The sequence below is a fragment of the Scyliorhinus torazame genome, chromosome 18, assembly GCF_047496885.1.
Source record: "Scyliorhinus torazame isolate Kashiwa2021f chromosome 18, sScyTor2.1, whole genome shotgun sequence".
Classification (NCBI taxonomy): Eukaryota; Metazoa; Chordata; class Chondrichthyes; order Carcharhiniformes; family Scyliorhinidae; genus Scyliorhinus; species Scyliorhinus torazame.
In genome coordinates, this window is record NC_092724.1 from 126,073,031 (window position 1) to 126,098,311 (window position 25,281).

Here is a 25,281-nt window from a genome sequence, read left to right on the forward strand (position 1 = left end):
TAAGCTAACAAATAGATTAAACATTACCTCTGCCACTGAAGATGGGTTGAGGTAATGAGGTGAATTGGTATCAAATCACATAACAGAAAAGAAAATAGAGGGAGAGTTTGGAATGCAAAAGAGAACAAAAAAGAACAAAAGTAATATATTTACATTTTAAAAATCTCAGTTTACTGCATGCAGAAATGAGACTGTGCAGTTTCAATTCTCTTTTTGCAACCGAGATTGGATGATATAATGCCCATTAGCCCCATTGTAAAGGTCCTTCCCATTTAGTCCCTTATTTCCCCTTTCTTTACTGTGTTATTTTTGATCCATGGCTGATCAATGGACATGTGTGTTTATGGCAAGCAGCAGAATGCTGAAGTTACAGGAGACATTTCTGCTGATTTGATCAAGAGCTGCAGACTTGTCGGCACCATAGAGAGAGATGGGGCGGGATTTGATTGATTGGCTGGTGGCCAATAAATTGACCCAAAAGGCAGTGCTCTGCCTGGTAACATGATTGGATCCTATCCCACTGGAATGATTTTCAGAGTCCCAATTGTTTCAGTTTGATTCCTGAAGGCTCAGGGGGCAGGCTCCGCTCTCCCGCTCTCACACCTCCGTATCTCTCTCCAGAGAGGCTTCAACTGCTGTATTTCTGAAGTTGCAGAGAACCTGAATGAATGCATATGCAGAGAAAACCAGTGCAGGCTACAAACAGACTAACTGCAAGCTTGCTGTGAAGGAAGGTGTGCTTTTTAAAAAAAACAAAAACAAATCTGAAACAAAGACTTTCTTTACTTGTTTTCTTTTTACCCCTTTCCACCCCTGTGTTTGCCTATCCTGTGTGGTGTGTATGTGTCGGTGGCACGGTAGCACAGTGGTTAGCACAGTTATTTCACAGTGCCATGCTCCCAGTTTCGATTGCCGGCTTGGGTTAGTGCCTGTGCGGAATCTGCACGTTCTCCACGTGTCTGCGTGGGTTTCATCCGGGCACTCCGGTTTCCTCCCATGAGTCCCGAAAGACGTGCTTGTTAGGTGAATTGGCCATTCTGAATTCTCCCTCTGTGTACGCGAACAGGTGCCAGAGTGTGGTGACTGGGGGATTTTCACAAACTTCATTGTAATGTTATGTAAGCCTGCTTGTGACACTAATAACGTGGGGGACAGGTTAATGTGGGAATTAGGTAATAGTTTACCAGTTGTATTTGCTGCATATTTCATTATAGTTCTTAGAAACAATAATTGTCTTTACATTTGCAAATCTAGTGACTGATTATTGGGCAGCCAAGGACCAAAGACTTGGTTTATTTCTCAAAATTATTGGTTAATTATTGTGTTGTGACTCTGGGTCAAGTGGGGCTGGAATTGACTGCGCACTGGCACAGGGTGTCGGAACACAATCATTAAAATAAGATTTTGCGCTGCAAAGTACCAACTCGAGATTTTTATATTTTTCCAATAAAGGGTAATTTAGTGTGGCCAATCCCCCTACCCTGCACATGTTTGGGTTATGGAGGTGAGACCCATGCATACATGGGGGGGGGGGCGGGGGGGAGGAGGAATGTGCAAAGTCCAAATGGACAGTGGGCAGGATCGAACCCAGGTCCTCAACGTCATGAGGCAGCAGTGCAAACCAACTACTGCAACTCTAGTCTTTCAACAGCACATTTTGTTTGGTAAATAATATGCAAAGTTTAAGCAATTTTTTTGGAACTCTGATGCTTTGAGCTAACTTATGAGGCTAACTTACAGAATCCCGCCCTTATGTGCAGAAGCAGACCATTCAGCCCATCTAGCCTGCACCAACACTCCAAAAGAGCACTCTAGCTAGGTCCACTTCCCCTGCCCACCCATCCAATCTCTATAACCTAATTTGCACTTCCTGGACACTGAAGGGCAATTTAGAATGGCCAGTCCACCTAGCCTGCACGTCCAGGGGCTGGTTTAGCACAGGGCTAAATCGCTGGCTTTGAAAGCAGACCAAGGCAGGCCAGCAGCACGGTTTAATTCCCGTACCAGTCTCCCCGAACAGGCGCCGGAATGTTCGACTAGGGGCTTTTCACGGTAACTTCATTTGAAGCCTACTTGTGTCAAGCGATTTTCATTTCATTTTCTTTGGACTAGGAGGAAACTGAGCAACTGGAGAAAACTCGCCCAGAAACGGGGAGAAAGTGCAAACTCCACACAGGCACCCTAGGCCAGAATTGAAACCGGGTCCCTGGTGCTGTGAGGCAGCAGTGTTCACCACTGCCACCGTGCTGCCCGTTGAAAATTGTCCAGCAATTTGAGTGATTCACAAGTCACTGGCTATATCTTTACACTCTAATAACATGCACATTAAAGTCACTGTTATTTTGCTGGCAGATTCTGGCACACATGTAGTTTCTAAATACGCCAGCCAACCCTATGGCACAAGCTTCAGCCCTCTGATCATTTTTATATCAAAAAAAGCATTGCAAAAAAAATTGAATGGCACAGTTAATTGTTAATTTAAGGTTTTATTTTGCAAATTGAAATCATTTAAATTAAGCAATATAATGGAGATTTAAATGCTAAAAATTTTGAATGAAATGGAATATACTGCAGTAAACTAACATATGCTGAGAACTACAAGAAAACCTACTGCCGTTTCCTCCAATGGAATACTCATTGGATTATGACCTGTTACTTTCTCTAATTCGCAAAGACTTGGAAATATGTACGTTTGTGTGTCTGTGTGTGTCTCAAGAAAAGATGCGTACCCTTTGTAAAGAATACAATTTGCTACGTTGTGCCATGCATTGAGTTTTTGAGATTTTGTGCAAAAAGCTGTAGGAGCTGACCCACAAAGGTCCATTGGCCTGTGGGTTATACAATTAATAGTGAAAATATTTGAATAAAACAGTAACACTTAAACTTCTTGAAAGTTTCTGCTATATTTTCTGCCCAAGTTTATTTTCTGACTGCAAACATAACGTTGAATATTTTAAGAACTACAGCTCTCAACAAACTTAGCAAGCTCCTGTCAATAATGGTATGATGAATTTGTATAATAGTTTTGTGGACGACTTCTTTTCGCCTGAAAATACATTTATACATATGACTGACTTAGCAGATAGTTATATATTCATGGAGCGATTATGTAATAAATTGTGCATTCTCATTGTATTTTTCGAAGTGCATTTCATGGAAGTGGGCATTCTTGTGCCTATTTTATGTAGTTTCAACATATCTGATTGCATAATGTTTCCAGGGGAATGCATTGAAATACATCAGGATTTTTCTGGTTTGGCTGTGCTTGTACTGGGAACAGTGCGACTTAGGCCGGATGTAGTTTATTTTATCTTTGGTACTTGGTATTGAGGTGGAAGTTGCCCTGATGGTCCTGTCAGTTGACCAATTTGCTGCGCCAGAAGAGATGGGAGGGAAGAAGAGCAACAGTTTGTGTTGTGTTAATCTCACTGGTATAGTCTGTAGTCCGCTTGATAATTCCCCATGCTCAAGTGGTGACCATATAGAAGGATTCTGTTTTTGTATGGGTTCAAAAAATCTATATTTTTAAATAGCAAATCTTTTAAATAACTTCAAACTAGAAGATTGTTGATGCCTATTATAAGACAAATATACATTGAAAGTTTCCTTTTCTTTAGGTGATTTTTAGAGCTATTTTACTGATATCTCTTATGCTTAGAGTTAATAGGAAATAAAGCAGTATAAACAAAATTAATAGTAAAACAGTAACACTTGACCTTCTTGAAAGTTTCTGCTATATTTTCTGCCCAAGTTTATTTTCTGCCTGCAAACAGAACGTTGAATATTTTAAGAACTACAGCTCTCAACAAACATGGCAAGCTCATGTCAATAATGGTATGATAAATTTGTATAATAGTTTTGTGGACGACTTCTCTTCTAAAAATACATTTATACACATGTCAGACTTAGCAGGTAGTTATATATTTATGCTCAGAATTAATAGGAAATAAAGTATTAGAAATGGCTGATACTTAAAGTGTTGCATTTTATTTTTGTAATATAGAACAAGTGACTCAAAGCAATCTGATAACTGATGTGGAAAATGGAAATTAGTGTCAAAGGAAGACTCATTAAATCTCGTTATGCCATCTAGTTACACAGAATTTTCAGCATTGAAACAGGGGCATTTATACTCCCCATGAGCCTCCACTCACTTTATTTACTTCATCCCTCATTATTAGCACATCCTTCTATTTCTTTCCATCCCATATGCTTCCCGAGCTTCCACTTTTTACAACTAAGCTATTCATCTCCTATCACGTAGCTGTGATTTCCACATTCTGACTGAAGAGATTTCTCCTGAATTACTTGATCCCTAGTTTTATGAGAATATTAGACAAACTGAAACTTTCTCCGGTGTTTGCAAAAAATATTACCAATCTTTCAATTTGGATCACCATACCAAACAATTTTGAGCATCAGAAAAAAAATTAATTGCCACAGTGTTGACCTGTTCATATAGCTGTAATGTTGAAATTTCCTACAAGTGTCTGGAAATTATGATTTTCAAAATAATATACTGTTTATTCAGTGTTATACAAATTATTTTTAACGTTTTTGTGGAGAAGACCAGCAGTAAATTGTTGAAACACTGATTTTTAACACTATATGTCAATTGGTGACATTTTATAGGCGTAAGCTCCAGTTGTAACTCTGGCTTGATTCAGGATTTTATTTGCTTCTAGATTTTGAAATGCTTAATTTTTCCAATGTTTTTGTCTGTTTAATGAAATAGTGAGAAAGAACAAGAAACTAAAGGAGAGGACCATTTGATGGAAGAAAAGAAAAAGAAAAAGCAAGAAGAAAAGAAAAAGAAGGAAGCTGCTCAAAAAAAGGTGCTGCATTCAACATTGGTATTTGTTCCAACTTAATAGAAAAATAGTTTTTCTCATCATTATACGTTGACCAAATGAACCAGTTCTATAAACTGTTTCCTTTTTTTTCTTGCAGGCTGCTGAACATAAAACCAAAGGTTAGCTATTATTTGTTCCTAATTCTTCATAAGAGGTAAACTCGCTTGTGTGAACTTCTTTCTGATCATATTATAGGAGGATGTCACAATCATGCAGTATAACATTTTATCAATGGCTTTTTGAAAGTAGTAGATATATCCATAATACACTTGTTCAATTTGGTTCTCTTTAATGAGGGCCAATGCAATGAAGGATTTATGTAAAATTTTCCTATTTTCTGTTTCCTGTCTCATGTTTTATGTAATGTGCCAAGGAATATTGGTTCAGAATACCTGGTATATTGCAAAACTGCTTCTGATTGAACTAGTCCTCTTGCAGTTGATGTCTAATGAGCTACATAACCCCAATTGTTAAAGTGCACTGTGGACTTGTTTGGCCAAACTGAGCGCTCATCCGGGCAATGGCCTGATTGCAAATGACCGAGCCAATATAGGTACGATGGTGGCATCTGTTGCCATTTGCTGCTATTGGTATATTATGCTTGGACGCAAATTTCCCTGCGGAAGTTTTGGTATCTGACCGTACTGACGTTTACATTTCCTGAAAGTGTACAGCCCCATGTGTATTTTATGAAGCACAACATATGTTGACTTCATAAATAGGGTATTAACTCTTCAGGCTGTTTCAACATCAAAAATGTAAATCTGAGGCTAAAGAACGCTAGTAAATCTCCCAAGCAGAAATATTTTGATCTTTTATTTGAAAATAGTGTGCTGTTTTTTGCTCTTTTCCAATCCCAAAAAAGTTACGTAGTTGACATTTGTATAGAACAAGGAACTAAGAAAAGTACAGCACAGGAACAAGCCCTTCGGCCCTCTAAGCCTGTGCCGATCATGATGCCTAACTAAAAACCAGCCTTCTGCCCTTACTCCGTCTGTATCCCTCTATTTACTCCCTATTCATGCCTCGTAAATGCTGCTGATGTGCCTGCTTCCACCACATCCTCTGGCAGCGCGTTCTAGACACCACTTAGTATGGAAAAACTTGCCCCACACATCTCCCTTAAACTTTCCCTCTCTCACCTTGAACCTGTGGCCCCTTGTAATTGACACTTCCACCCTTGGAAAAAGCCTCTGACTATCCACCCTGTCTATGCCTCTCATAACTTTGTGTAAACTCTATCAGGTCTTCCCTCGGCCTCCGTCTTTCCAGTGAAAACAATCCTAGTTTATTCAACCGCTCCTCATAGCCAACACCCTCAACCAGGCAACATCTTGGTGAACCACCTTTGCACTCTATCCAAAGCTTCCATGTCCTTCTGATAATGTGGTGACCAGAACTGCACGCAATACTCAAATACGGTACTCAATGCCCCGGCTGATGAAGGCAAACGTACCATATGCTGTCTTAATCACCTTGGCCACCTCGTTCCCACGTTTAGGGAACTGTGGACCTGCACGCCCAGATCCCTCTATGTTAATGTTCCGAAGGGTTTTGCCATTTGCAGTATAATTCATACCTGGATTTGATCCTCCAAAATGCATCCACTCGCATTTTTCCAGATTAAACTCCATCTGCCATTTCTGTGCCCAAGTCTCCAATCTATCTATATCCTGTTGTATCCTCTGACAATCCTCGGCACTACCAGCAACTCTGTCAATCTTAGTGTTATCCGCAAACTTACTGATCAGACCACCCACATTTTTCCTCTACATCGTTTATGTGAACTACAGACAACAGAGGTCCCAGCACTGATCCCTGCGGAACACCACTCGCTACAGATCTCCATACTGAAAAACACCCTTCCACTGCTACTCTATCCAAGCTAGTTCTGTATCCATCTAGCCAGCCCGCCCCAAATCCCATGTGAATTTAGTTTTTGTACCAGTCTGCCATGTGGGACCTTGTCAAATGCTTTACTAAAGTCCATATCAACTACATCCACAGCCCTTCCGTCATCAATTTTCTTTGTCACCTCTTCGAAAAAACTCAAGTTGGTGAGACATGACCTTCCCAGTACAAAACCCCATGCTGCCTGTCACTAATTAGTCCATTTTTCTCCAAATGTGCGTATATCCTGTCCCTCCGTATCTTTTCCATAAGCTTCCCCGCCGCTGATGTCCGGCTCGTCGGCCTATAATTTGCTGGATTATCCCTGCTAACTTTCTTCAAACAAGGGAATAACATTGGCAGTTCTCCAGTCCTCTGGAACCTCTCCAGTGGTCACAGAGGATGTGAAGATATCTGTTAAGACCCCAACTATTTCTCCCCTTGCCACCTGTAGTAACCTGGGACAGATCCTTTCTGGCCCTGGGGACTTGTCTACCTTAATGCAATTTTGGATACTCAACACTTCCTCATTTGATATATTGATGTTCTCAAGATCATTCACACACCTATCCCTGGCCTCCACATTAATTATGTCCTTCTCCCTGGTGAATACCGATACAAAGCACTCGTTAAGGATTTCACCCATTTGTCCTTGAGTGGGCCTCCTCTTTCTCTTGCTATCGAGCTTCACAGCACCAGGGTCCTAGGTTCGATTCCTGGCTTGGGTCACTGTCTGTGCAGAGTCTGCACGTTCTCCCCGTGTCTGTGTGGATTTCCTCTGGATGCTCCAGTTTCCTCCCACAAGTCCCGAAAAATGTGCTGTTCGGTCAATTGGACATTCTGAATTCTCCCTCAGTATACCTGAACAGGTGCCAGAGTATGGTGACTAGGGGATTTTCACAGTAACTTCATTGCAGTGTTTATCTAAGCATACGTGTGACAATAATAAAGATTATTATTATTATTATTACCCTCTTGCTTGTAATATGTGCATATCACGCCTTGGGATTCTCCTTGACCATGTTTGCTAAAGACATTTCATGGTCCCTTTAGCTCTCCTAATACCACATTAAGTTTCTTCCGACTTTCACTGTACTCCTCAAGGGCTTTGTCATTTTTAAGATGCCTAGATCTATCGTATACTTCCTTTTTCCTATTGACTAAGCTTACAATTTCCGTTGTCATCCATGGTTCCCGAATTCTGCCATTTCTATCCTTCATTTTTGCATTGACATACTTGTCCTGCACTTCAATCAACTGGCCTTTAAAAGCCTCCCACATGTCAGACGTGGATTTGCCTTCAAATAGCTGCTCCCAATCCACATTTCACAGTTCCTGTCTAATAATAATAATAATTTGGATGTAATTGGCCCTCGCCCAATTCAGCATCCTCACCCACAGGCCACTCTGTCCTTATCCATGACTATTCGAAATCTTATGAAATTATGGTCACTAAACCCAAAATGCTCCCCCACTGAAACATCAATCGCCTGGCTCATTCCCCAATACCAAGTCTAGTATGGCCCCCCTCCCTGGTTGGACATATTGTATCATACTGGGCACATCTAACAAATTGCTCTTCATCTGAGCCCCTAGGTATAAGGGATTCCCAGTCAAGATGGCGGAAGTTAAAGTCACCCATCACAACTACCCTGCTTTTTTCACACCTTTTCAGTATCTGACTACATAATTGCTCCTCGGTCTCCTGTGGGCTGTTGGGAGGTCTATACGTACACTCCCAACATTGTGATTTCACCCTTCTTATTCCTGAGCTCCACCCATAATGCCTCACTACAAGATCTCCTCCTCTCTTCTCCTGCCCCCAAAATGTGTCCTCCCTCATCACAGCTGTGATCTGGTCCCTAATCAGCAATGCAACTCCCCCATTTCTTTTGTTTCCCCTTGTTGCTTGTTTTATCCTTAGTTTACTTTATTCTTATTCTGTCACCTTTGCTCATGAGTCGCCAGGTATCTTTCTGATACCGCCACGTGGTTCAAGTCCAAGTAATGATTAATAATGCAACACACCGCTTAGTAAGAGTTAAATCAACGCTCATTTATTTTTACAGCAATAAATACTTATACAATAATCCTACTTCTAGACTACTACCTACCACTAAAGGCCAATACTTAACTTTGGAAATGGCCCACCAAGTCAGGGAAACGAATGGTCTTTCGAATTGATTCTGAGCCTGCGGGATTCAAAGGCTGGTACAAGTCGATAGTCCGGAGCGCCTGTCGATAGTCAGGAGCGCCTATCTGGTAGTGATCGCTGGAGTAACACTTACAGTTTTCTTTGTCGAAGGGTCTCGAAGGTTGCGAGCAGGAGAAGAAGGGTCGAGTTGAACTTGGCCCCTATTCTTATAGTCCCCAGGGGCTTCCCGCCTCTTGGGGCAGACCTTGTACCTGGTTCCAAGTGATTGGACTTGGTCCCAATCACTTGGTTCGATATGCTCCAATACTGGGGCGAATCCTTGATCGGGGGGTGGTCGTTTACCTTTCTTTGTGTCAGCCCATGCTGACGCCGAAAGGTCTGGGTCGGCTTTCAATTGCTAATTTGTAGCAATTGTTCCCGGGGATGGCTGATTAAAATGCAGATGGCTGGGTTGTTGTGATGTTGATGGCTGCAGGTATCAGTCTGGACTGACTTCCCCAGAGGCGAATACCCTGTTTTACCTGCAGCTGTCCGTTTGAGTCCTGTTGGCTGATGTTCCCATCAGCCTCTTCCATTCGCCATTTTAAATCGGGGTTTTGACCATTCTAATCAGGAATCAGCCATTTTACGTGGCTACACCCTTCTGTCCCGTCTAAATCAACAATATCCTAGAATGTTAAGCTGCCAGTCCTGTTCCCTCCTTTAACCATGTCTCCATAATTGCAATTTTATTATAACTGCTGTCCCACAGGCCCTTCCTCTCAATGCCTTATGAATCAGGAACACTTCAAAAGAATTGTTACTAAGCGGAAGGAGGCCATTCAGCCCATTGTGTCTTCACTGGCTCTACGAATGAGCAATTCACTTAGTGCAACCCCCCTCGCCTCCTGTAACCTTTCGCATTCTGCTAAAAATCTTGTTCCCTCTTAAATGCTTCCATTGACCCTGCCTCCACCTCCCTCTCCTGCAGTGCATTCCAGATCTTTACCGTTCGCCTTAAGTTTTTTTTTCTCTTCTTGCTGCTTTTTGTGAATTACTTAAATCTGTGAAGCCTCATTGTCCATCCTCTCCTCATGAATGGGAACACAATCCCTTATCTGTTCAGTGCCCTTCCTAGCCTTTTTCTCCATGGAACACAACACAAATTTTCCAACCTCTTCATCCCTGGAGCCATTCTTGTAAATCTTTCTACACTATTTACAAAGTCTTCACATCCTTCCTAAACTGAGTGCCTGGAACTGGATGAAGTGCTCTAACTGAGGCTGAATTAGTGTTGGATGCAAGTTCACTAAAACCCCCTTGCTCTTGTACTCCATGTTGCTATTAACAAAGTCCAGGATGCCATGTGCTTTATTAACTGCTCATCAAACTGATCTGCCACCTTCAATAACTTGGGCACATATGCATCCAGGTCCCACTGCTCTTGCCCTTTGTATCTCTTATTTAATTTCTTCCAAACTGAACTCCTCCCATTCATTAAACATGAATAGTACCAGAGTTTGGAAAATGGGCTCTTGACGTTGTTTCTTACTCTTTAATTCTGCTTTCATAGAACAAAGAACATAGAAAATACAGCACAGAACAGGCCCTTCGGCCCACGATGTTGTGCCGAACCTTTGCCCTAGATTAATCATAGATTATCATTGAATTTACAGTGCAGAAGGAGGCCATTCGGCCTTTTGAGTCTGCACCGGCTCTTGGAAAGAGTACCCTACCCAAACTCAACACCTCCACCCAACACCAAGGGCAATTTGGACATTAAGGGCAATTTATCATTGGCCAATTCACCTAACTGTGGGAGGAAACCGGAGCACCCGGAGGAAACCCACGCAGACACTGGGAGGACGTGCAGACTCCGCACAGACAATGACCCAAGCCGGAATCGAACCTGGGACCATGGAGCTGTGAAGCAATTGTGCTATCCACAATGCTACCGTGCTGCCCTTAAGAACAAATAAATCTACACTATATAATTTTACCATAATTCATGTACCTATCCAATAGCTGCTTGAAGGTCCCTAATGTTTCCGACTCAACTACTTCTACAGGCAGTGCATTCCATGCCCCCACTACTCTCTGGGTAAAGAACCTACCTCTGATATCCCTCCTATATCTTCCACCTTTCACCTTAAATTTATGTCCCCTTGTAATGGTTTGTTCCACCCGGGGAAAAAGTCTCTGACTGTCTACTCTATCTATTCCCCTGATCATCTTATAAACCTCTATCAAGTCGCCCCTCATCCTTCTCCGCTCTAATGAGAAAAGGCCTAGCACCCTCAACCTTTCCTCGTAAGACCTACTCTCCATTCCAGGCAACATCCTGGTAAATCTTCTTTGCACCTTTTCCAGAGCTTCCACATCCTTCCTAAAATGAGGTGACCAGAACTGTACACAGTACTCCAAATGTGGCCTTACCAAAGTTTTGTACAGCTGCATCATCACCTCACGGCTCTTAAATTCAATCCCTCTGTTAATGAACGCGAGCACACCATAGGCCTTCTTCACAGCTCTATCCACTTGAGTGGCAACTTTCAAAGATGTATGAACATAGACCCCCAGATCTCTCTGCTCCTCCACATTGCCAAGAACTCTACCGTTAACCCTGTATTCTGCATTCATATTTGTCCTTCCAAAATGGACAACCTCACACTTTTCAGGGTTAAACTCCATCTGCCACTTCTCAGCCCAGCTCTGCATCCTATCTATGTCTCTTTGCAGCCGACAACAGCCCTCCTTACTATCCACAACTCCACCAATCTTCGTATCGTCTGCAAATTTACTGACCCACCCTTCAACTCCCTCATCCAAGTCATTAATGAAAATCACAAACAGCAGAGGACCCAGAACTGATCCCTGCGGTACGCCACTGGTAACTGGGATCCAGGCTGAATATTTGCCATCCACCACCACTCTCTGACTTCTATCGGTTAGCCAGTTCGTTATCCAACTGGCCAAATTTCCCACTATCCCATGCCTCCTTACTTTCTGCATAAGCCTACCATGGGGAACTTTATCAAATGCCTTACTAAAATCCATGTACACTACATCCACTGCTTTATCTTCATCCACATGCTTGGTCACCTCCTCAAAGAATTCAATAAGACTTGTAAGGCAAGACCTACCCCTCACAAATCCGTGCTGACTATCCCTAATCAAGCAGTGTCTTTCCAGATGCTCAGAAATCCTATCCTTCAGTACCCTTTCCATTACTTTGCCTACCACCGAAGTAAGACTAACTGGCCTGTAATTCCCAGGGTTATCCCTAGTTCCTCTTTTGAACAGGGGCACGACATTCGCACTCTCCAATCCCCTGGTACCACCCCTGTTGACAGTGAGGACGAAAAGATCATTGCCAACGGCTCTGCAATTTCATCTCTTGCTTCCCATAGAATCCTTGGATATATCCCGTCAGGCCCGGGGGACTAGTCTATCCTCAAGTTTTTCAAAATGCCCAACACATCTTCCTTCCTAACAAATATTTCCTCGAGCATACCAGTCTGTTTCACACTGTCCTCTCCAACAATATCGCCCCTCTCATTTGTAAATACAGAAGAAAAGTACTCATTCAAGACCTCTCCTATCTCTTCAGACTCAATACACAATCTCCCGCTACTGTCCTTGATCGGACCTACCCTCTCTCTAGTCATTCTCATATTTCTCTCATGTGTAAAAGGCCTTGGGGTTTTCCTTGATCCTACCCGCCAAAGATTGTTCATGCCCTCTCTTAGCTCTCCTAACCCCTTTCTTCAGTTCCCTCCTGGCTTTCTTGTATCCCTCCAGTGCCCTGTCTGAACCTTGTTTCCTCAGCCTTACGTAAGTCTCCTTTTTCCTCTTAACAAGACATTCAACCTCTCTTGTCAACCATGGTTCCCTCACTCGACCATCTCTTCCCTGCCTGACAGGGACATACATATCAAGGACACGTAGCACCTGTTCCTTGAACAAGGTCCACATTTCACTTGTGTCCTTCCCTGACAGCCTATGTTCCCAACTTATGCACTTCAATTCTTGTCTGACAACATCGTATTTACCCTTCCCCCAATTGTAAACCTTGCCCTGTTGCACGTACCTATCCCTCTCCATTACTAAAGTGAAAGTCACAGAATTGTGGTCACTATCTCCAAAATGCTCCCCCACTAACAAATCTATCACTTGCCCTGGTTCATTACCCAGTACTAAATCCAATATTGCCCCTCCTCTGGTCGGACAATCTACATACGGTGTTAGAAAAGCTTCCTGGACACTGCACAAACACCACCCCATCCAAACTATTTGATCTAAAGAGTTTCCACTCAATATTTGGGAAGTTAAAGTCGCCCATGACTACTACCCTATGACTTCTGCACCTTTCCAAAATCTGTTTCCCAATCTGTTCCTCCACATCTCTGCTACTATTGGGGGGCCTATAGAAAACTCCTAACAAGGTGACTGCTCCTTTCCTATTTCTGACTGCAACCCATACTACCTCAATAGGGTGATACTCCTCGAACTGCCTTTCTGCAGCTGTTATACTATCTCTAATTAATAATGCCACCCCCACACCTCTTTTACCACCCTCCCTAATCTTATTGAAACATCTATAACCAGGGACCTCCAACAACCATTTCTGCCCCTCTTCACTACACAATGATCGACAGTTGATTGCCACTGCAACTTTCTGCCACTGCTGACTCAGATTAAAATGTCTCTTCTTCAAAATCTCCTGAAGTTTCAGCATCTCCAAGGATAAATTAACTTCCATTGGTACATAAGTTGGCCAGTAAGCCATTATAAGGATTTATGTCTTTTAACGAAAAAAAAAGGAATTGGAGGTGATTCTGAGGTAAAATCGAGCTTTTTTGAGCTCCAGACAATGGATGTTAATGTTGGGAATGAAATACTATTGCAGTTAAATCAGGCAAAGTACAAACTAAAGCTGATCCAGTTAAGATGCTTTGGCCATTGTCTCAGTAAAACATGTCCTACTGCTCACTCTTGCCAAAATATGAGAATGAAACTGGTCAGTCAGTGTTGGCTTATTATGTTGTATTCTGATTGTATAATTTCGATAAAAATTATTGCTAGTGCTCCTTTTTATGATGGTTCAGCCTGAAAAGCAACTTTGGCTATTGGCATTATTAACTGAAATAAACAATTTTGTGCAGAAGTTAATGACTTGCATGCGATGATTCTAATGGTTTATGGGAGCCCACTTGTAATTTTGGTTTACAGTTGCATGGTATCAGTCTCGTGAAACTTGTCTCGGTAATGAAAATGCTAAGATATGGTTCCGAGGTTAATTTGAATCTTGCATGTTACCATTCTTCATGTCCCATGATCATGCACATCGGCAGGCTCTTCATCATCCGATTCAGTTTTCACCCAGTGTCCCTGTGCATTTGCTTCCTGAGATGGGTTTTTGAACAAGGATACAAGTTTATTTTGTAGTATTGACAATTTGTTGCCAGTATTGCTGTATATAGGTACTGATTTTCAAATCGAAGGACATCGACCTTGGAGAGTAGAAGTGGCGAAGGATAACATGAACATTTTGCTGACTTTAGAATGAACACAATGATAAAATTTATTTTATTAAAATGTTAATTTGTTCAATTATATCAGCCCTCTCCCATAATTTCTATACCTACATCGACCTTCTCCATAGTGAAAACAGATACAAAAACTCAATTCAAAACCTCACCTATGCCTTCTGACTCCACACGCCGATTGACACTTTGGTCCCTAATGGCAGGCCTGCTCTTTCCCAGGTTACCCTCTTGCCCTTCATATATTTACAAAACAGCTTGGGATTTTCCTGCCCGCCAGTGTTTTTTCATGCCCCCCTCTTCGCTCTCCTAATTTCTTAAAGTACGCCCACCCACCCTTTTTATACTCCTCCTAGGGCTTCTATTGTTTTAAGCCCTTGTATTTGCCATAAGCCTCCCTTTTTTTCCTTATCCAATCCTGTATATCCCCTGACACCCAGGGTTCTCTGGACTTTTTCATCCCGCCCTTTACCTTTCCAGGAACATGTTGGCCATAATAATTCATAATCTACATCGTCTCTTTTAACCAGGTTGTTTGTCAAAACTAATCTTGTGAAAGTTTTGGTAGTTTTGTGTTTTTGATCACTTTGTTGTGAATGAAGTACTTCATTTTAAGATTCTAGAAGTCTAAAACTTCAACAGAAAATGTTAAAATTGCTCAGCAATTTAAGCAGCTTCTATGGAAAGAGAAACAGTTAATCTTTCTGGTCAATCTTTCATCAAAAATGGAAAATGTTGCTGATAGTAACAGATTTTAAGCAAGTTCAGAGGCAGGAAAAAATGGGAGGGAGGAACAAAAGGGAAGGTCTATGATAGTGTGCGAAATGAATGACCATAATCTCTCCCTCCATGTCAGCAAAACTAAAGAGCTGGTCATTGACTTCAGGAAGCAAAAGCTTTGTACACACCCCTGTCTGCATCAACAGGGCTGAAGTGGAGATAGTTGAGTTTCAAATTCCTTGATGTGCACATCACCAAAAATCTGTCCTGGTCCACCCACGTCGACGCTGCGACCAAAAAAGCAGAACAACGCATATACTTCCTCAGGAAACTTAGGAAATTTGGCATGTCCACACTGACTCGTCCCACCTTTTACAGATGCACCACAGAAAGCATCCTATCTGGCTGCATCACAGCCTGGTATGGCAACTGCTCGGCCCAAGACCGGAAGAAACTACAGAGTCGTGAACACCGCCCAGTCCAGCACATGAACCCGTCTTCCATCCATTGACTCTGTCCATACTTCCCGCTGCCTTGGGAAAGCAGGCAGCATAATCAAACACCCCTGCCACCCGGCTTACTCACTCTTCCAACTTCTTCTGTCAGGCAGGAAATACAAAAGTCTGAGAACACGCACGAACATATTCAAAAACAACTTATTCCCCCCCCCCACCCTGTTACCAGACGTCTAAACAATCCTCTGATGGACGCATGGACTGATCTGATCTCTTCACACACCTTCTCTACTGAGTAATACTACACTCTGTATGCTTCACCCGATGCCTATGTATTTCCATTGTGTATTTTATTTTTGCCCTATTATGTTTTTTTTCATGTACGGAATGATCTGTCTGAGCTGCACGCAGAACAATACTTTTCACGGTACCTCGGTACATGTGACAATAAACTGAACAAAAAGGATAATGGTACAAGAGAAAAGAGAGAAACAAAAGTGGGTCCAAAAGATGGCAGCATCAGAATCAATACCAACACCTACTGTTGCAAAAAATGTGCAGAGGCTATGATCTGAAATGTTGAACTCCATATTGTGTCCAAAAGGTATAGCTTCTTCAAACGAAAGATCGGATGCTGTTTCTCTCATTCTCATCGAGCTTCATTGGAACAGTGTAGGAGACTGAGAGGCCATTATGGGAGAGGCGCCGTGAATTAAAATAGCAAGCAACTGATTGCCATTTAACGGATTGCATAGTGATCGTGCAATCCCCCTATAGAGAAGACTGTGTTGTGAACAGTGAGCATTGCATATGAAGCACAAGTAAATTGCTGCTTCATTTGGCAGGAGTGATTGTAAAGAATAGATGAAAAAGCAGGCATTGATTGGATCTGTTACTCATACATGGGGGGTGGTGCATGGAAAGGGGAACACGGGTGCTTTGGAATGCTGAAAGGGGAGGGGAAAATGTGTTTGGTTTTGGCTCGTGATGGCGGAGGATTCACTGTTAAATGTAGAGTGGAAGATGAGGACATGGAGAGATCTATCCTGGCTCTAGGAAGTGGGATCAGGAATGTGCTAAATAGGATGGACACACCTGAGGGCCCACAGGTCAACCACAGTGGAGCGGAATCTTTGGTTGAGGAATATAATGATAATCGCTTATTGTCACAAGTAGGCTTCAATAAAATTCCTGTGAAAAACCCCTAGTCGCCACATTCTGGCACCTGTTCAGGGAGGCCGGTATGGGAAGACCTATCGGAAATGCTGATCTCGGGTGGCACGTGGCGCAGTGGTTAGCACCGGGATTACAGAGCTGAGGACCCGGGTTCAAATCCTTGCCCTGGGGGTCACTGTGGAGTTTGAACATTCTCCCCGTGTCTGCATGAGTTTCACCCCCACAACCCAAAGATGTGCAGGTTAGGTGGATTGACCACACTAAATTGCCCATTAATTGGGGAAAAGAAATAATTGGATACTCTAAATTTATTAAAAAAAAAAAGAAATGTTGATATCGAAGGTGGCATGTCAGAACCGATGAGACGGAGAATGGAATTGACAGGAAGCGAGGTGGAAGAAGGTGTAGTCGTGGTAGACCGCCGAACCCTAAGTGCAGATGGAGCGGTTGAGGAAGGGAAAGACCAAGGGCGTATTGTGGTTGTAAAGGGAAAAGTGGAATGTCATAGTGCAATTCTGTGCCAGATGATCTGATTTTAAGCTAATTAAATATGCATGAAAGTGAAACACACCATATCTCGTGGTGGAGCAGCCTGGGATTCGTTTGCCCTGCCGTTTCCTCATCGGATCATCCTTCTGCGTGCCATATTTTAAATTGTACCCACGCGCACGGCTTGCTGCAGCCAGGACCTAATCATAGCAGATGTCAGCATGGCCCCCAAACGAACCAAGCACGCTGCCCCAAAGCTTAGCGACAATGCATTGGTGACACTTCTCAATACAGTGGAGGACTTGCGGGAGATACTTTATCCCCATGGGAGGACTAGCGGGTGATACTTTATCCCCCTGTTGGGAATCGAGAAATCCACCAACCTCACCATGCTGTTATGGGAGCTGGTCGCCAGGATGGTCAGCACCAAAGTACCCTAGAAGATGTACCCATCCAGTGCAGGCAGAGGATGAATTATCATATTTGCTCGCCATGGTAAGTCTACCACCTCCTCACTCTTCAATCTCACTCTCATACCCATCAGCTGTTCATGGCTTACACTCCACATCTTTTTTTAAAAAAATATTTTTATTCTCCTTTTTGACATTTTCTCTCACATTTACACCCATCAACAATAAACCATAATCAGCAAGATATGTCAATCCCCATAATAATAACGATCCCATCCGCCCACCAACCCCCAAACCTCAGCCCACATGTTTACATAAACAAATGACAAAAAGGAATCCGGGATTACCCATAGTCACCCTTAATCTACACAGCCTCCCTCCGCCCCCCCCCCCCCAACTAATGTTCGATGTTATCCAGTTCTTGAAAGTACATAATAAATAGTGCCCATGACTTGTAGAACCCCTCCGAGCTTCCCCTCAGTTCGAACTTCACCTTCTCAAGGGTCAAGTATTCCAACAGGTCCCCCCGCCAGGGCACTGGGTGGAGAGGCTGCTCTCCATCCCAGCAGGATCCGCCTTCGGGCGATCAACGAGGCAAAGGCTATGATATCTGCCTCCGCTCCCGTTTCCAACCCAGGCTGGTCCGACACCCCGAATATGGCCTCCTGGGGACCCGGGTCCAGTTTCACACGCACCACCTTGGAAATTACCCGAAACACCTCCTTCCGGTACTCCCCTAGCTTTGGACAGGACCAAAACATATGAACGTGATTCGCAGCCCCCCCCCCCCCCCCCCCGCCGCAACACTGCCCCCTTCTCCAATCCCCTTGTCGTCAACACCTCCTCCAGCAATGTGGAGGCCGGTTCCTCTGGGAAGCTCTGTATCTCCTTCCTGGCAAAATCCCGAACCTGCATGTACCTAAACCCTTCTCCCTGCTCTAGCCCATACTTTGCTTCCAGCTCCCTCAATCCTGCAAACCAACCCCGAAGAAACAAATCTTTTAGCGTCTTAATCCCCTTTCTCCACATAAATCTTGAACGTTCCAACCACTGATTTTCTCTCTCTCACACACCTGCACACATTGACATCTTCAGCTCTTATCACATCCTGATCTCTTCTCTCATCCTGTACAAGTCATATCCACACGCCTTTAGAGGTCCACTCAGCGCACACACACACAAGGCATTGTGGAGCCCATGGGTCACTTTCATCCCAGCTATTACATCCCCTTTTGAGTCACTTGGAATGATGTTACAGCCTTCTGGAGCAATGGTCGGGGACACCTTGCCCTCTTCCTCCAATAAAAAACCACAGACATGACAGGGCTTTGACCCAGAGAGTTGCATCTGACTGCGTTCTGCCAGGCAAGAGAAACCTCAATCAGGGCACTGTCAGACGATATCTTAGAATAACACAACAGCCCTAACTTGCACTCACGTTTTGAGTGTTTTGTGGGAGAGGGGACCTTCAAAATCAAATTGGCAGCTGCAAGGTTTATCATACTTGGCGTAGTCACGTGTATACATTTTGGCCTGTGGCCCCTTTTCAATTGGTTCCTTCTGCCACTCTGGATTTTTCACGAGAGGGTCAAATGGCCTTTAGAATCTGATCCTGATTGGGGTTTATACTCTGTGCAGCCTGAGTTAAGGCACCACATTTCGTATATCGACATTTGATTGCTGCTCATTATCTCTGCTGTGCCACCTGCACCATTTGGCTAAGCAGAAATTACTTGGGTACCTCTTCAATCGCTTAACAACTGCTGCAGTTGACTGCTATCAAGTCCTGAGTTTTCCAGGGAATTTTTTTCATCATTTGTTTTTCAACGGCATCATTGGATCACCTTGCAAAATGGTGGTGCTGAGGTATTACTAAGAGACCAGCTTCAAGTAACCCGTCCCCAGTGATCATCGATATCCCCTTCAGTGTGTTTCCCTCCCTCAAATCATCATCTTCCTCCCTCTCTAAACCTTCATTAGGTTGATATCCCTGTCCTCCCCACAAAAACTTTTGATGTCCTCATGCCTCATTGGACCTGGCCCCCACCCAATCTAGAGGACCATTGTACTGTGACTTGGAGGCCCCACTCTTCCTTTACCTGTTCCCCATTTACAAGCTGTGGATGCCTCCAATAACTGTGCCGGCCCAGTCTTAAGCTACCAACCCCCAGAAGCGATGTGTGAGGGACTGGCGCAGTACTGATGGGCCCTCTCTCCCATCCTGGACTGTGACCAGGACAGGCAGCCAAGTACAGCCCTCTAAATTGTGGTGCAGGATCACAGGACTAACTGCTCTGTAGCCCCTGGCACTGGTCTTGCATGGTAAGCTGTGAGACTGACCTTTTTTTGTGTGGGCGAACATACTTCAAGTCACAAGTGAAGCAATGATCACCAGGTGCACATCACTTGTATCCAGTCGTGAATCATGCTGGTCTAATTAGCTGCCGATGTGGCTATTTGATCTGGAGTGGCAGCATGATTCTGGCAAGCTGCTTTGAAGTATTCATGATGTTCAGATATGGATCTCGACAATGCGCGTGGGCTATCCGACTTGCCATGAATGCCCAGAATGGAAAACTGTGAACTTTGTTTTAAATCAATGGGAAACCTTTGGCTATTCTCCATTTTCTCATCCCACCTGCTAAAACACCTGCCACTGGCAGGACCAGAAAATTCTGCCTAGAGAAACGGACCATGTGAAGGTGAGGGAAGAGTGGAAGTTTTAAGCAAAGTTGAAATTTTCTAATTCAGGACAAGAACAAGAAGCAACCCTGCTGGTCATTGATATGCCATAAAGCGAGATGAGGAAGGGTACCCAGAGTGGAGCTGGAACAAAATGTTCCACGTATTCCAGAGATTCATTGTTCTAGTATTGATTTTTGAATGATTTGATAAGAGGTTGCTTATATTTTTTATATTTCTTAAGCACTGGACACCTTGTTCAGATTTCAATATTTCTGAACACCGCTTGTCCTTGCAGCATTCTATTTCGGCATGCAACAGATTATGTAATTTTGTGTCCAAGGAGTATTTTTTTGTTTTCAGAATGATTGGGATTATTAATGGAAAATACAAAAATCATGCAATATGCAATAAGTGTTTTTGCTAAACCGAGATTGATTATTAGTTTATTATAATAATAATAGCTTCTTGTGACAAGTAGGCTTCAATGAAGTTACTGTGAAAAGCCCCTAGTCGCCACATTCCGGCGCCTGTTCGGGGAGGCCAGTATGGGAATTGAACCCGTGCTGCTGCCTTGTACTGCATTACAAACCAGCTATTTAGCCCACTGTGCTAAACCACCCCCAAGTTCATTTGCAATGGATATGCTTAGTTGATTTGGCATGAGCCGTTCGAGAGATGACAATTGAAATGTTCAAAGGTTCCAAATAAGCCCAACATTAATCCACTTGAGGGTTAAAAAGAGTTGCGACTGGTGATAAAGATTCTCAACGAGTCCAAAGATAATTTAAGTCTGTACTCCATGAATCAGTGAAATGTGACTGTTGGATAATGTTGCTTGGACAGAGAAGATATCATTTTTGGATCATTTTAAACCATAGAATAGAAGTGAGGCAAATGTCATAACGCAATAATGTAGTGTCAATAATTTTTTTTTGCAATGGAAGAAACTGACAGATTTGTGTTGAGAATTAGAATAGCGTAAGGCCAGTTATGTCACTAGGTTTGCCCTTATGGAGCCACTTGGTTCTTTTCCCAAAGTTATGATTGGCAAATCATGATTTTTCTGATTGATTGTTGCAAAATAATAGGTTATGGAGTTTTCAAATCTTGTCTACCGCCAGTAGCGCACTTAATCCTGAAGCAGATTTCATGGGATGTGGGTGTCACTGGCAAAGCCAGCTTTTGTTGCCATTCCCTAATTGCCCTTGCACTAAGTGGTTTGTTAGGCCACTTCAGAGGGCAGTGAAGAGTCAACCACATAGCTGTAGTTCTGGAGTCACATCGTTACCTAATAAGGATGGCAGATTTATTTTCATAAAGGCGATTAGTGAACTGGATAGGTTTATGACAGTGACAATTTCATGGTCACCATTACTGAGACTAACTTTCCATTCCAGATTTAAAATTAATTGAATTTAAGTTCCACCAGCTGCCATCAGAGATTTGAACCAGTGTCCCCAGAGCATTGGGCCTCTGGATGACAAGCCCAGTAACATTACCGCTATACCACCGTCCTGTAAATTGATAAAATATTTACTCCGTTTGTACTGCCAGATCTACACAATAATGTGCCAAGTCTGACAAGTAGCTATAAAAAGCTAATTTAACTTGCACTGTTAACTTCAATCCGGTGGAAAATCCGAGCTGTGTTGAAAGTAGACAAATCTGTTTTTATTAATGTCATTGGTGTTCCTTGAATGAAAATTGTATGTCGCATGTAATAGAATCAACATTCGACATCCGCTTTAGAAATTTAAAAACACATCCACTGTGTTGTTTTAATTTCGTTCATTGCCATGATTTCAAATGTTGAGGTGGCAGCAATTTTCTCTTCCTCACCCCCCCCCCCCCCCCCCCCCCACCCACCCCAGTGCATTGAAGTAGCGCATTTGAAGTTAGTCAGGCCACCACCTTCTCTGAATTGTTGGAAATGTTTACTGATCTTTTTTGGATTTGTGCTGCAGATTCCATTCCAGTTTACTCTTTTCCTTCATCTACATACTTCATATTCACACAGCACAGAAAAGGCCCTTCAGTCCATTATGTCTCTGCTGGTCAAAAACAACCATCTAACTATTCTAATCTCATTTTCCAGTGCTTGGCCCATACCCTTGTGCACTTGCAACGCCAAGGCATACATCTAAATACTTCTCCAACTCAGACAGCATCTTGGTAAATCTCCTCTGCACCCTTGTGTTGCTCGTTGTGTCTTTACTTAATTTGCTCTGTTTTATAACCTTTGCTCTAGAGTCGCCAGGTATCTTTATGATACCACCACGAGGTTCAAGTTCAAGTACTGATCAATAACTCAATACACCAGTTAGTACGTTTCAAATCAAAACACATTTATTATACACAGTCAATTCCTATTCGTGTATAAAACTCTACTTACTAGACTATCTCTAACACTAAGAGGCCTATACTTAGCTTTGGAACTGGCCCACCAGGTCAGGGGAACAAATGGTCTTTCCTTCAATTCTGAGTCTGCAGGCTTCAAAGCTGATATAGACTTGTAGCTAGGAGCGCCTATCTCGTAGCGTGCATTGACTGGAGACTTACTTGGTTGGTGCAGCTGCTAGGCAGGTCACGGTCAAGGGTTGTTTCGAGCTGCTGAGAAGCCCTGCCAAGAAGGACGAATTGAACTTGGGGACTCTATTTTATAGTCCCCAGGGGCTTCGCACCCTTTTGGGCGGACCCCGTACCTGGTTCCAAGTTGACTAAGTTCTGATCACTTGGATCGATTTCTCCAATGCTGGAGCTGTTCCCTGATCGCTGGGCGGTTCCTAAGTGTCCGTTGGCCTTCCTTTGTCTTGGCTCCTGCTGGCGCCGAGGAGTCTTGCTTGGCCTTGTTTATCTTAACTGTTTCCAATTGTTCCCAGGGATCACTCATCAATATGTAGATGGTTGTTAGTTTCAGTGCTGTCTGGGTTCCTGCAAGTTCTGATATACAGGAAACTTTGCACCTGCTTGTTTTTCCTGAGTTCGACTGAATTTCCCTGCATTCTTAGCGGATCTCCATTTTTAAAGTTGGGAAGTGGTCAACCCAAGTGGCTACATTTACTAATGCTATCACATCCCTCCTATAATGTGGATTCCAGAACTGCACAGAGTACTAAAGATGTGGCCAAACCAACATTTTATACAGTTCCAGCATAACCTCCCTGCTCTTAAACTCTATGCCTTGGTTAATAAAGGCAAATATACCATATGCCGCCTTAACCACATCTCCACCTGCTCTGCTACCTTAAGGGACCGGTGTACAGGCATACCAAATCCCTCAATCCTTTTGCACTGTGCAATTTGTTAATCCAGTACCAGTGCTCCACTGGTTTGAAGCAACTGGCCTTTAGCAGCTCTTTGTATCTATAAATGATCTGATTTCTGTCCTATATTTATAACATACCATTGGTATGAGTTTTACTTGTGCTGACTGGCTTCTTTGCTCTCAGTTGATGATTTTAGTATTGACCAATATACCTGCCATATTTCCTTTATAGTTTCATATGACTTCATAATTTATACTGAACTGACCAGTTACAGCTCTTTTCTATGTATAGAGTATCTTGCTGATCCTTAGAATCCCTACAGTGCAGAAGGAGGCCATCCGGCCCACCAAGTCTGCACCGACCCTCCGGAAGAGCACTCTACTTAGGCCCACTCCCCTGCACTATCCCTGTAATCCCGCGCATTGATCATGGCCAATCCACCTAACCTGCACATCTTTGGACTGTGGGAGGAAACAAGAGCACCCGGAGGAAACCATGCAGACATGACACGAATTATAAAATGTTAATATGCAGGTTCAACAAGTGATTAAGAAGGCAAATTGAATATTGGCATTTATTGTAAGGAGAATAGAATATAAAAATTGGGAAATTGTACTGCAGCTGTACAGAGCCTTGGTGAGACCACATCAGGAGTACTACCTTTTGGTCTCCTTATTTGAAAAGGGATCTAAATTTGTTAGAAGCAGTACAGAGACGGTGCTTTCAACTCATTCCTGGAATGAATGGCTTAGCTTATGAAGAAAGATTGAACATGTTGCGCCTATACCCATTGAAGTTCAGAAGAATAAGAAGTGCTCTTAATGAAATAGCTAAGATCCTGTATTGATAGCGTGGATAATAGGATGTTTCCTCTTGTGGAAAAGACTAGAACCATAGGTCATGGTTTAAGAAGTTTGTTTCCCTTTTCAGAAGAGGGAAATTCTTTTCTCAAGTTTGAATGTGGAATTGCCCAGAAATCAGTGAAGACTGAGTCATTGAATTTATTCAAGGATGGGTTAGATTTTTGATAAACAAGGAGTCAAAGATTGCAGGGGCAGACAGGAAAGTGGAGTTGAGTGCACCGCCATATCAGCCGTGATCTTATTGTTTGACAGAGCAGGCTCGGGCCAAATGTCCTATCCTTGCTCCGCAGTCATATGTTCCTGTGGTGGTAAGGCTACGTTTACTACCAATCCCTATTTGACCTTGGGTGAAGTCATGTTTTTCCAGAAATCACTGCAGCCTTTGTGGTGACAGTGGCCCTATCATGATATTAAATAGAGAATTCCAGGACTCTGTAATGATGAAGAAAGAGCAAATCTGGCCGGCTCAGAATGGAATATGATTTGGAAGAGAATTTAAAAGTGATGTTATTCCCATGCAATTTCTGCTCTTTTCTGTTCATTGTAGAGTTTGCAGGGGAGGAATGTACTCTTAAAGGAACCTTGTTGAATTGCTCTAAGGCATACAACAGAATTAAATAGCGCGTTTACTGAGACATCCCAAAACACTTCCCAGCTAGTGAAGTACTTCCCAAGGATAGCTAATTTGTAATGTGGATTGTACATATCCAGCTGTATTGCATTGGTGGCAAATGGGGCAGGTACTGTTGGGTTTCAATTTTTGCAAATATTTTTTGATGTTTTTAACATTTTAT

General features: G+C 43.0%; 1 protein-coding gene across 20 annotated transcripts in view; it reads left to right on the plus strand.

Annotated features, from left to right (window-relative positions):
* tnrc6c1 (trinucleotide repeat containing adaptor 6C1) overlaps positions 1 to 25,281 on the plus strand; it is an 881,061-nt gene that overhangs the window by 706,283 nt on the left and 149,497 nt on the right. For 15 of the 20 annotated variants that reach the window (XM_072483296.1, XM_072483314.1, XM_072483305.1 and 12 more), the window contains 2 exons: positions 4,736 to 4,853; positions 4,951 to 4,972. In XM_072483296.1, the coding sequence (XP_072339397.1) occupies positions 4,736 to 4,853; positions 4,951 to 4,972 (140 nt within the window). The remainder of the gene's footprint in view (positions 1 to 4,735; positions 4,854 to 4,950; positions 4,973 to 25,281) is intronic. The other 5 variants (XM_072483297.1, XM_072483300.1, XM_072483312.1 and 2 more) reach the window with 1 other exon arrangement.